Source organism: Doryrhamphus excisus, chromosome 5, assembly GCF_030265055.1.
Source record: "Doryrhamphus excisus isolate RoL2022-K1 chromosome 5, RoL_Dexc_1.0, whole genome shotgun sequence".
In the NCBI taxonomy this organism is placed as follows: Eukaryota; Metazoa; Chordata; class Actinopteri; order Syngnathiformes; family Syngnathidae; genus Doryrhamphus; species Doryrhamphus excisus.
In genome coordinates this window covers 18,465,308-18,478,650 of record NC_080470.1, presented here as the reverse complement: position 1 = coordinate 18,478,650, position 13,343 = coordinate 18,465,308, and the positions used below count along the sequence as shown (strand labels likewise).

Sequence of the window (13,343 nt, the reverse complement as noted above, 5' to 3'; positions counted from 1 at the left end):
TATTTGGTTAAAGTCTGAATTGTATGAGAAACAAAAAAAACATAATAAAGTTGTTATTTTTGAAAAAATGTGGTTGAGGAAAACAAAATAATAAAAATATTCTACAAAAAGTGGTACTATACTAATGGTACTATATAATGGTACTATACTGTACTAATGGGTAATATAATCAGGAAAAATAATGTAATTTTTAGTAGCATATAGTTGAAATACTTTGGTTAAAATACATTATTTGGTTAAAGTCTGAATTTTATGATAAACAAAAAAAAACATAATAAAGTTGTTATTTTTGAAAAATTAGGTTGAAGAAAACTTTATAATATTATAGAAATAAAGTCATAATATTACAGTTTACCAAGATTATTTAAAAAGAAAGGAAGTGGAAATATTTGGGAGATAAATAACATAAAACAATATGATTTTTTTATGTGATATCACACCGCTGAGATGCAGTTTTTTCATGAGGTGTATGCATACGTACACACGGTCTTAGCATATCTACATGTGTTGCTTTACAAAATATCAAAGTATTTCATTATGTGGCCCTGGTTGGAAAAAGTCTGGACACAAAAATGCAAACCAAGGTGTACGCTAACCAAGGTTCCACTGAGTTTCAACATAAATTGACCATTTTTCAAAGAAATTATACTTTTCGCAGTGGGACATGTACTTGGATGTTTAGTAACAAGAAGAACACGGTGGACCAGGACTTGATGAGCTGGTCCACGTCGACGGGTTGCCGACACAAACTGTCCAAATCTCTGGAATCTCGAATCTGTTCTGAGATGCTGGTTGAGTTTGCTCAGATTACAGCCAATAATATTCAAGTATTGCCATCGTACTACACGGAGGACTAGGACTTGGTGGGTTGGCGGGCATAGACGGGTTGCGGACCAAAGTGGGTGGTGCTGTATAAACACACACAAACATTAGCGTGATGCAAACCGTAGCGGCGATGACCGCGTCTTGTGGGAGCGTTTGCCAAAACAAAGCCGAGGCAACACAGAGAGATGAGGTGGGAGGCGCAAACAGGAAGTCCACACTGGACTTTTGTCTCTGTGCTAAACGACACAGACAGACCAGTGTATCGCCTTCGACAATTCCTAGCGGCAGCTAGCTTTTTGTACGCCGGAGCCGTATCTCTCGGAGCAGCTCCGCCGTGGCTCCAACACCTTAAAGAGGATTAACTTGAGGTCCACGCCATGTTTGAGGCTGCTTTTTGCGTGGTGCATGCAGCAGAGGGATGTGGGATAATTCCATTTGGTGTCTCGGAACATGTGATGCAACCAATGTCAACCGTCAACAAATGCCAACAAAGTAAAACAAAGAAGAAAATCTTTCTAAATCTGTTTTTTCCCATTTCTTACAATGTTGCATTCGTGTGTTAAAAAATGCCAGTTCATGATGCATTTGCAAGACTTTTTCGGATGGTTCTGCATCGACTTCTACTGACCTTCAACGTATATTGCCAGCACTCACCGAACGTGAACCTTCATATCCAGAAGTCCTCAGAAGCGCTTGGTAGTGACACCAATCACAGCAACAGAAAAGCAGGTTTATATAACCACCTCTGCTGGGCCCCTCCCGCACCATCCGCTGCCTTCTGCAGTTGACTTTTTCTTCTGTGTCCTGAGTGAATTTACAACAATATCAGTGCGCCGTCGTCCGCACACAACAAAAGTTCCTCCTGCACTAAAAGTGCTACTTAGTGTAGCCATACTGAGGCGGCCATGATTACATCATGAAAACTTTATGTTTTTGTATACATGAAGAAAAAGTAGAAATGACGTTCTCCGGTTGTTTCCAATGACCATGTATACAGGAATAAAGCTTTTTGCTCAGGCATGGAAACGGGTTAATTCCAATGTTCTGGAAACTGGAATATTGACCTTAACCTAGTTTGAATCCACATAAGTTGATTATTTCACAGGTCAGAACGAAGATGGAGTCCTTCCCTCACCCTCCGAGGTACTTAAACTCCTCCGATTTGAATTTTCTAAATTGTAAAGCCATATTCGGCCCGCAAGCCGCCACTTGCCCACGTCTGGTTTTGGTCATAAAGGTTGCATGATACAAACAATAACGACGATTCCCATTGAAATAACAAAAGAAGTAAGTAAGAAGTTGCGGTTTTAACGAGACAGTGAAAGCACCTCCTCATGCATTTAGATTCTAGCAAGCGGTTATAAAGAGCGCTGGCCCTTTAAGGGCTAGCATGGTTACCTTTAACTTCAACTTGGCACTCGGGCAACGGCACGTCTTCGGCAGACAATGACGGAGGCGTGCGGAGGACAGGAATGTCGTTACAGTAGAGGCTTTCGGAAGTCGCGGTTGAGTTAACCGGAATATTGACTCAATGTAAACATCGTGACAGACTACTAACTCTTCATTGTCTGTACTCACTCACTATCAAACTATATCGGGAGCGAATTATAGTCCAGAAAATACGGTAAATTACCCGCAAAAAATGTGACTTATACTCCAGTGCGACTTATGTATGTTTTTTTTCTAGCTAATTATGCATTTTGGCCTTGTGCGACTTATACTCCGGAGCGACTTATAGTCCAGAAAACACGGTTAATTTACCTGCAAAAAATGTGACTTATACTCCAGTGTGACTTATGTATGTTTTTTTTCAATCTAATTATGCATTTTTGGGCTGGTGCGACTTATACTCTGGAGCGACTTATAGTCCAGAAAATACGGTAAATTACCCGCAAAAATGTGACTTATACTCCAGTGTGACTTATGTATGTTATTTTCAATCTAATTATGCATTTTTGGGCTTGTGCGACTTATACTCTGGAGCGACTTATAGTCCAGAAAATACGGTAAATTACCTGCAAAAAATGTGACTTATACTCCAGTGCGACTTAAGTATGTTTTTTTCCCCTAATGATGCATTTTTAGCTTTGTGCAACTTATACTCCGGAATGACTTACGTATAGTCCAGAAAATATGGTAAATTTCCCATAAAAAATGTGACTTATACTCCAGTATGACTTATGTATGTTTTTTTCTAACAAATTATGCATTTTTGGGCATGTGCGACTCATACTCTGGAGCGATATATAGTCCAGAATATACGGTAAATTACTCGCAAAAAATGTGACTTATACTCCAGTGTGACTTATGTATGTTTTTTTAACATAATTATGCATTTGGCCTTGTACGACTTATACTCTGGCTGGTATTTTCTGGACTTATAGTCCAGAAAATACAGTAAATTACCCGCAAAAAATGTGACTTGTACTCCAGTATGACTTATGTATGTTTTTTTCTAGCTAATTATGCATTTTTGGCCTTGTGCGACTTATACTCTGGAGCGACTTATAGTCCAGAAAATACGGTAAATTACCTGCAAAAAATGTGACTTATACTCCAGTGCGACTTATATATGTTTTTTTTCTAGCTAATTATGCATTTTTGGGCATGTGCGACTTATACTCTGGAGCGACTTATAGTCCAGAAAGTACGGTAAATTACCCGCAAAAAATGTGACTTGTACTCCAGTGTGACTTATGTATGTTTTTTTCAACCTAATTATGCATTTTTGGCCTTGTGCAACTTATACTCTGGAGTGACTTATAGTCCAGAAAATACAGTAAATTACCTGTAAAAAATGTGACTTATACTCCAGTGTGACTTATGTATGTTTTTTTAAACTTAATTATGCATTTTTGGCCTTGTGCGACTTATAGTCCAGAAAATACGGTATACATACTACACATTTATATTTAATATTTGGATCTAACAATTATATTTAGATTTCCCATTTAGTTAAAATGTGAAGAAAATGAGTCAAAATTGAAAAAAAAATTGTGCTAAATATTGTAAATATATACATACCTATGTAGCTAAGACATGGGTGTTTGTTTACATTTAGCATCCTGTAGGTATGGTGAGAACTTATTTGCTGGTGTGTTTGTTTGTCGTGAAGGCCTACAAGGCGGGGAGGACCCTCCCACTCAATTGGGTTCCAGAGAAGCCGGGGGACAGGTCATACAAAGGCGCAGTGTGATGGGGTCATCACTGTCAGAATCGGGAGTGGGGGGGTGGGGGGGGGGGGGGTGGGGGGGTTGTGCCAACTTTGGTATGGCTGCCATGTCCTGCTCTCCTCAAGCCGCCGCGCCTTGAGAACGTTCACCTCAACAACATGTTTATGTAGCAAACCTGGGAGGGTCCTCTCCCGGGAGGCCTGGCATTCCGCATCACATGACCACCTTGGCTTAAGCCCGTGTGCGTGAGGGTCGACGCCGGTGAGAAAAACAGTGGATTTACATAGCGGCGAGCGACTTCAAACGCGGCGGCTGACATGTGAATGGGTTGGCGGACGGAGCCTCTGGTGGGCTTTTTGTTGCCTTGCAGGCCGAGCCAAGGAAATTGGGCCAGTAGACTTGTGGGATTGGACCATAGACAGCTCGTCCTGTTTACTGGGTCCGCAGGTTACCATAGGAGCGTCGCACAAACTTCCAGACAAAGGAAGAGTGTGTGCGAGACAGGGAGAAGTGGGAAACGGACAGCGAGTCACTGACAGGAGGAATATACCAATAACAGGGAAATAGGGGCCATCTTGGGTCAACGTATTTAAATGTTTATCACAAGGTCACTATAGGGGTGTTATTCCATGTCTAGAGGGCTCTACATTGTTGTTAAAACCCATATTTAGAAGGTCCTAAATATGTCTTATTTAATCTTATTATGTCTACTATATTGGGTAATAGGAGTGTAAAGGTCACTATAGGGGTGTTATTTCATGTTTAGAGGGCTCTACGATGTTAAAACCCATATTTAGAAGGTCCTAAGTATGTCTTATTTAATTATAATGTCTACTATATTGGGTAATAAAAGTGTAAAGGTCACTATAGGGGTGTTATTTCATGTTTGAAAACTCTACAATGTTAAAACCTATATTTAGAAGGTCCTAACCATGTCTTATTTAATCATATTATGTCTACTGTATATTCAGTTATAGGAGTATAAATGTCACTATAGGGGTGTTATTTCATGTTTAAAGGGCTCTACGATGTTAAAACCCATATTTAGAAAGTCCTAACTATGTCTTACTTAATCTTATTATGTCTACTATATTGGGTAATAGGAGTATAAAGGTGACTATAGGGGTGTTGTTTGATGTCTAGAGAGCTCTACGATGTCAATACCCATATTTAGAAGGTCCTAACTATGTCTTATTTAATCTTATTATGTCTACTATGTTGGGTAATAGTAGTATAAAGGTCACTATAGGGGTGTTATTTCATGTCTAGAAGGCTATATGATGTTAAAACCCATATTTAGAAGGTCCTAACTATGTCTTATTTAATCTTATTATGTCTACTATATTGGGTAATAAGAGTATAAGGTCACTATAGGGGTGTTATTTCATGTTTAGAGGGCTCTATGATGTTAAAACCCATATTTAGAAGGTCCTGACTATGTCTTATTTAATCATATTATGTCTACTATATTGGGTAATAGGAGTGTAAAGGTCACTATAGGGGTGTTATTTCATGTCTAGAGGGCTCTATGATGTTAAAACCCATATTTCGAAGGTCCTGACTATGTCTTATTTAATCATATTATGTCTACTATATTGGGTAATAGGAGTGTAAGGTCACTATAGGGGTGTTATTTCATGTTTAGAGGGCTCTACGATGTTAAAACCCATATTTAGAAGGTCCTAAGTATGTCTTATTTAATTATAATGTCCACTATATTGGGTAATAAGAGTGTAAAGGTCACTATAGGGGTGTTATTTCATGTCTAGAGGGCTCTACAATGTTAAAATCCATATTTAGAAGGTCCTAACCATGTCTTATTTAATCTTATTTTGTCTACTATATATTCGGTTATAGGAGTGTAAGGTCACTATAGGGGTGTTATTTCATGTCTAGAGGGCTCTACGGTGTTAGAACCCATATTTAGAAGGCCCTAACTATGTCTTATTTTGTTTTATTATGTCGACAATATTGGGTAATAGTAGTGTAAAGTCACTATAGGGGTGTTATTTCATGTCGAGAGGGCTCTACGATGTTAAACCCATATTAAATGCAGAGGCAGTGATGGTGAAGTGGTTGGGGTTGTTGCATGAGGCCGCAGGGCCACCACAGGTTCAATTCTCCTTTAAGCTGCCAGCTGATCGGAGTCCAGGTGGGTCGGCATGAAAATAAACGGCTGCCATTAATACCATAAATAGAAATAAAATGATATCAAGAACTCTAACAGCTGTAATGATTTGATGTCAGCAGAGGGAAGCCGGACAGCTGCAACCCGACGTCACGCCTCCTCCAAACATAACAAATGTCAACATCAGGAGGAATAAATGTTAGTTTAGCGCACGGGGAGGTGAAGGGGAAAACCGTCCTGAGCAGGAACACCTGTCTGGGGGACTGTTTTTTTTTTTGTGTTTGCCTCTGGGAGTGAAGGAGTCAGAATCCAAAGACCCACGCGGGGTCGTACACGCGGCGCCCTGACTTTGACTTGACAGGGGATTGGAAGGGTAGGCACCGATACACCTCCACCCACGCGGATCCGGCTCCTCTCCCATGGCTTCCCATGCCGGTCGGTGGATGACTGGCCTCGGATTTTGAGTCTATTCCCGGCTCAGTCAGTGAGGCGTTGCGGTGCACGGGGCGCAGGGGTTGATGCGTGTGTCAGAGAGGCGCTCTCCCACATTCCCCCGGCGGCTGGCAGCAGGCCGGGGCCTTGCGGAGAGACGGGGGGGGTTCGCCTCTTTCTCACGACCTCTCAGGTTCCTTGCGCTCATCTGGGAGCTATTCATTTCCTGCCAGAAAACAGCCTTCCTCTGCAACTGCAAGAGGAGGGGGCGCGAGGGAGGGCGGCGGGTTTGTCTTCGGAATGAGTCCAGGGCTTGGTACAGCAAGCCCAGGGCTTAAATCATAAAGCTCTCGCTTGTCTGGGCTGCAATCAAAGACGGCCCCGGTGACGGGCCAGAAGAGAGAAAGAACCATATGGTAGCACTTAGCAGCCAAAGAGGAAGCAGAGATTTTTTTTTGCTCCCTGCACGCACGCCGAGTGTGGGAAAAGTTAATGGACACGCATGGCGGCCAACCCCCCCGCCCCCCCGGTCGTGTTGTGACATGTGTGCGGTCAGCGCGGCAGCTCGGTAATTGGAGAGGCTCGTAAAGCTGCTCTCTCCGGAGGGGAAGGAACCATGAAGATGTCGGAGAGAGGCGGGCGGGGCTCGGCAGCTGGGTGTTGTCCGGGTCACACCACGTGCCTCCCAGACGGCCTGCGTCCAGCTGTGGCCCCGGGGCTCGGGGGGCAGGAAGCCCGATGCTGTGTTTGAGTGCAGCTGGAACGCCGTGGGAGTGTGTGTGTGTGTGTGTGTGTGTGTGTCAGTGATTGTGTGGCGATGCTCCCGCTCACAGGAGGTCGATGCTATCTGGTACACACACACACACGTTCCTCTCATTTCACACACTTCCATACTTTCCATTAATATTTTGACTGCAAAATACGCAAAAGTAGGGTAAGAGAGAAGAACAGGAAGTAAATATTGCCGTTGTCACTTCCGGTTCGAAGCAAACACAGCGCAGGTGTCCTAACTTTTTCCTCCAAGGGCCACATCGTAAAAAATGAAATATATATATATATAACTTTGGCAAAACGTTATATATATTTCACCTCAGCTTCGTCCGTCATACACTGTAAATGCGCTTCAGTTTTGGCTCTTTTTACCATTTTTTTGCTTTAAAAAAAAACTTCTTCTTCTTAAATAATCTTTGGAATTTTTTTCATAATATTTTGACTTTATTCAGATTTTTAAAAATTATTTATTAGTTTATTATTTATTTATTTAGTAAAAAAAATAATAATATTTTGACTTTATACTCCAAAATTACATTTGTGTCTAATAATATATTAATTTTAATTTTAAAAAAATTCTTTAGTATTTTGCCTTTATGTTTCTAAAATTATTTTTTTTTACTTTGAATATTACGAATTGATTCTTGGAATATTGCGACTTTTTTCCCCATTTCTGCTGTTTTTCTTTCAATTTCTAAAACTATTACAATTTTGTCCTCGTAAAGTCTTCTTCTTGTAATATTATGACTTTATTCTGTTAATATTTTGACTTCACATAATATTACAACTTTTGGCCCCAGCCTTAAATTCCAAAAATTACATATACATAATATATTACATTAATTATATATTAATATATTAATAATAATATATTAATTACACATTAATCTTTCTACTATATACTACTAAAATGAAAATCAAAAATGATAAATTGAATGATTAAATAATAATAATAATAATAATTAATAAATAATATAAATAATGAAATAAATTATTTTTTGTTTTTTCTCAGCTTTCTTCTTGTGAATATTTTTTCTTGTATTCTATTATATGAATTACATATTAATAATAAGAATAATACAATAATATATAATAATATATAATAATAATATTAATTACACATTAATATTTCTATTATATACTACTAAAATGAAATCATATTTTTTTTCGTTTTTTTCTCAGCTTTCTTCTTGTGATTTTTTTCTTATATTCCAAAAATTACATATTAATTATAATATATTATAAAATGGTGTATTCATGTCGTAATAATAATAATAATATATTAATTACACATTAATTTTTATACTCTATACCACTAAAATGACATTATTTTACTCATAACATTAAAATTGCAATGTTTTTTCTCAGCTTTCTTGTCAATTTTCTCTGTCTTTATTCCCATAATATTTTGACTCACTTGTGCTAACATTGGAAGTTCTTCCACAAGCTCATTTTCAAAAATTCCTCCTTATATTATTACATCTTTATACTCCGTACTCTGAAATTACAACTTTCTTTCAGTGAATATTATAACTTTTTCCTCAACCAAATTTTCCAAATATGAAAACTTTATTCATTATTTTTGCTTCTATAATATTGCAATTTTCTTCTACTATGAGGTTATTTTTCCTCATAATATTACAACATTTTTCTCGTAAAACGACAACTTTTTCCTCTAAATATTTGGACTTTATTCTTCCTTTTTGGAAGTTTTACAGTTAAATTATATTTTGAGAATGTGTCGCGGGCCGATAAAAACCAACCCCGCGCCACAAGTAACCTCTGAGCCGCACTTTGGACACCTCTGACATAAGTATTTGATTTGAGGCACAGACACTAGCATACACATGGCTGCAATCAAACAGGGATGCATGCCCCTCCCCCCAAAAGAAAAAAGGTGTGATGGAAATACAAAATGATGGCATTTATCCACACTTTGTGCCTCTTAGCGTATTGGTAATTACAAACACCTGCACACACACACACACACACACAAACACACACAGGCAGCCTTCAAAGCAAAAAGGGCCACACTGAGATAGCTGGAGGGGGCACACACACACCTGGCTGGGCACGGCCGAGCGCTACCACATGGCTCGGCGGATGGATGTTAAACATCAACTTCTCCTGCAGCTCTGATGCGTCAGGAAGTCATGTGATCTCCACATCCTTTTTTGTGTGCGCCACGACCCAAAACGATACGCGGAATGTTGCAAATTACGACAAAAATCATCAATAAAATTGAAAATGCCTTCCAGATATAACATTTCCACACATGTAAATGTAACCATGTGACCATTACCTTCCTCTGTAGAGCGGGGGTTCCTCACATGGGGTCCGCCGGTGCCCGGGAGGGCCTGTGGGGGTCAAATAAAAATTAATTTTAATTTATATTCTACAATAAGTCTTGTATTTACACATTTTGTGTCACATTATACACACTGGAAGACATGATGGAAGACATGGAGGCCATTGATCCACCACTGACCAATCAACATGCAATGCGCCTTTCCGCTGCTAGATGGCGTCGGTGTCCTCTGGATGACACTTGAAGGGGTGTGAAAAGGCAGCATAAGAATGCACTCGAACCCGGCTCCTGTTGCTGCGGGGTGCGGGGACTTCATCATCATCACAATGTGACTTTATGGAGCAGAGATTAAAGATCAGGTTAGTTCTGTCTGTGCACCCCCGAAAAAATAACCAATAAATCTCAATAAATGTGAATATTTTTGTGAAAAAAAAATAATAATTAAAAAATTAATTTAATTTAATTAATTCTAAAAAAATATTTCAGTAGTTGTTTGTCAAAAGTGCTCTCAAGAGTGAATATATATCAAGAATATTTATTTATTTCCTTCAAAATGTTGATGATTATAGCTCTAAAACTGCCTGTTAATCAGCCTTCAATGTGAGGGTCTCCAATGTGTGGCCCGGGGTCCAAACAGAAGAACAGCATATAAGCGCAATGAACATCTTTGGCATCAAACAGTAAGAAAGACAACTTTTTATATATAAACCCCCCCCCCCCCAAAAAAAACAACCAATAAATCTCAATAAATGTGAATATTTTTGTGAAAAAAATGTAATTAATTCAAAATTTAATTTAATTTAATTAATTTAAAAATAATATTTCAGAACCAAAATATGTTGCTTCACAAAAGTGCTCTCAAGACTGAATATATATCAAGAATATATATAAAAAAACAACCAATACATCTCAATAAATGTGAATATTTTTGTGAAAAAAATGTAATTAATTAAATAATTAATTTAATTAATTAAAAAAATATTTCAGTGGTTGTTTGACAAAAGAGTGAATATATATCAAGAATATATTCATTACCTTCAAAATGTTGACGATTATAGCTCTGTTAATCAGCCTTCAATGCAAGGGTCTCCAATGTGTGGCACTGGGTCCAAACACAAACCAAATAAAGACAATTTAATTAAAAAAAATATTTCAGTAGTTGTTTGACAAAAGTGCTCTCAAGAGTGAATATATATCAAGAATATATATATTAAAAACAACCAATAAATCTCAATAAATGTGAATATTTTTGTGGAAAAAAATGTAATTAATTACATATTAATTTAATTAATTTAAAAATGTATTTCAGTAGTTGTTTGACAAAAGAGTGAATATATATCAAGAATATATTTATTTCCTTCAAAATGTTGATGATTACAGCTCTGTTAATCAGCCTTCAATGCAAGGGTGTCCAATGTGTGGCCCGGGGTCCATACACAAACCAAAAAAAAACCAAACAAAGTATGTGTTCATGAAGTAACAAATTTATTTGTCTTCCAAAACGAAGAACAGCATATAAGCGCAATGAACATCTTTGGCATCAAACAGTAAGAAAACAACTTTTTATATATAAAATCCCCCCCCCCCCCCCAAAAAAAAATGCAGTGAACGGACTTCCACAATACAAATTCTCATTTCAATATGAACTTTATGAGTCTTGTTAGCTGTACAAATATAGTGCATACTCTTTCCGTTTGACAAACAAAAAACTTCTAGCATGAAAAAAGGAAAGAACGCTCTGCTTCACCATGGCCGCCACACCGAGTCCGAGTTACCCGACGGGGCTCCGGGTGAGACTGCGGCCGGTACGGTGCCTCCGTTGTTGTTGTTGGCGTAGACAGGGATAACGGCTCCATTTGGGGTGAATGTGGCATTGGGTATAAGAAAAGCAAACTGTCCGTCCGTTGCAGGCACAATCTGGAAGCCACCGTACACTTTAGCGGCGTCGGATCCGGGAAGAGCGCCGGGCGAGGATGCGCCTTTACACGGCACGGCGCTCATAGGCAGCACCTGCGGAGAGGAACCCGGTATCTGAACCAGGGGTTGAGCGAAGGACGGGTGCGTGGGGGCGCCCGCCGGGGGCAGCTGGTGCTGGCTTGGGTAGTTCATGGCGTTTATCTGGGTCATGCAGCTCGCTAAGTGACCCAGAAGACGCGTTCGGACTTCCGTGTTGACGCCCTCGCAGGTGGACAGGAAGCGCGTCACCTCGTTCATGCATTCGCTGAAACCGGCACGATATTTACCCAAAACGGTCGGATCTGTGTTCAAAGCGGCTGCAAAAAAACGAAAAAACACTTTTGTTATACTCGGATCTCCACGGATGAGAACTTGGTGATATTCCGACTAAGAAGAAGACTCACCGGTCATTTGAGCTCTTTGAAGATTCCGAAGATGCTTCACCGTCATTTCCAGAATGTCTGCTTTCTCCAATTTGGAATGTCTGGAGCTCTAAAGGAGCACATTGTTAGGAATCCACAAATCCATCTTCACATTTTTCCTATCTTTGCACCAACTTACATCTTTCTTCAGCGCGTCCAAGATGAGAGTCTTCAGCTGTCCTAAGCTCTCGTTGATTCTGGCTCTTCTTCTCTTTTCCATGATTGGCTTGGAAGACTAAAAATCGAAGCCGGATGTTAAAAACGCATCCGTTTTTTGTTTTTTTGTTGTTTTTTTTAAAGTCGCAAAAAGACGACTCACCTTTCTGTGCTCCGAGGCGGTTTTGGGTTTATCCGGGGTGGAGTTGATGCTCGCCGGGGTCGCGGCAACCGGAGAGGAGGAGCTTTTTTCCATCATGTCGGCAGGCATCTTCACGTCAAAATGCGGTAATTTCCACAAAAAGCAGTAAAAAAAAAAAGTACGTTCCGGCGAAGCGCAACGGAAAAGAAATTGAAAAAAAAGCGAAGTCCCGGAGTCAAAGTGTGTTAGAATCCGTCAGAGTGGACGTGCAGCTGCGAGCGTGGATCTCCGTGTGTCGGCGTCAACTGCGTGTGGCGAGTATTTATATCCCGCCCTGCACGCGAACGGCTCGTGTGAAACTTCCCAAACTTTCTTTCCCACACTAACTTTCCACCAATCAGCGAGAGGGACACGCGGCCCCCGAAGGAGGACGGCTCGTGGTCGGCGCCCTCCCATTGGCTGTCTGGCGGCCTGCAGCTGGCGGCCAATGGCGCGCCGCCCGGGCTGAGGGCGCAGCCGGGAAACTGCCTCCCAGTCTTCAATCATCACACGGCGGGCACCCGCGCCGGGAGCAGGCGCTGGCACCCTTTACCTTCCGGCCCGATTTAGGATAACAGCCACACGAGGAGGAAGTACAGCGGTCCGAATACTAGCAATATGGCGGAATAACACAGTCTTACGAAACTACCTTGAGGTGTTTCCGCTCGGGGAGGCTTTCCCAGCGTTATGGCGTCGACTCTTCTGATCTAATTTACAAGAAGGCACCGGTGTGGTGGTCCTCCGCAGATGTTAGTGCGCCCCGAGAACATGACCCGACAGGATGTATCATAAATAAACATATATATACAGTAGTATACATACTGTAGTAAACATACTGTAGTAAACATACTGGTGCCACATTGTGAGGACTCTCCTGTTTGGTAATGGTTTTATTTCATTTGAACATGCATCAGATTACAATTGAATGCATCCCATAATCAGTTCCCAGTTCCACATGTCCAAAAGGAGTAGGAAGAAGCAAAGTTTATTA

The 13,343-nt window shown here is 40.2% G+C and overlaps 1 protein-coding gene across 1 annotated transcript; it reads right to left on the bottom strand.

The window, feature by feature from the left end:
* Positions 1-11,230: 11,230 nt before the first annotated feature.
* Positions 11,231-12,668, bottom strand: her6 (hairy-related 6). The gene is made up of 4 exons (XM_058073326.1): positions 12,335-12,668; positions 12,155-12,250; positions 11,998-12,085; positions 11,231-11,910 (listed from the first exon to the last, which is right to left on the bottom strand). The coding sequence occupies exons 1-4, from the start codon at positions 12,440-12,442 to the stop codon at positions 11,381-11,383; spliced, it is 822 nt and encodes a 273-aa protein (XP_057929309.1). The 5' UTR covers positions 12,443-12,668; the 3' UTR covers positions 11,231-11,380.
* Positions 12,669-13,343: the final 675 nt, after the last annotated feature.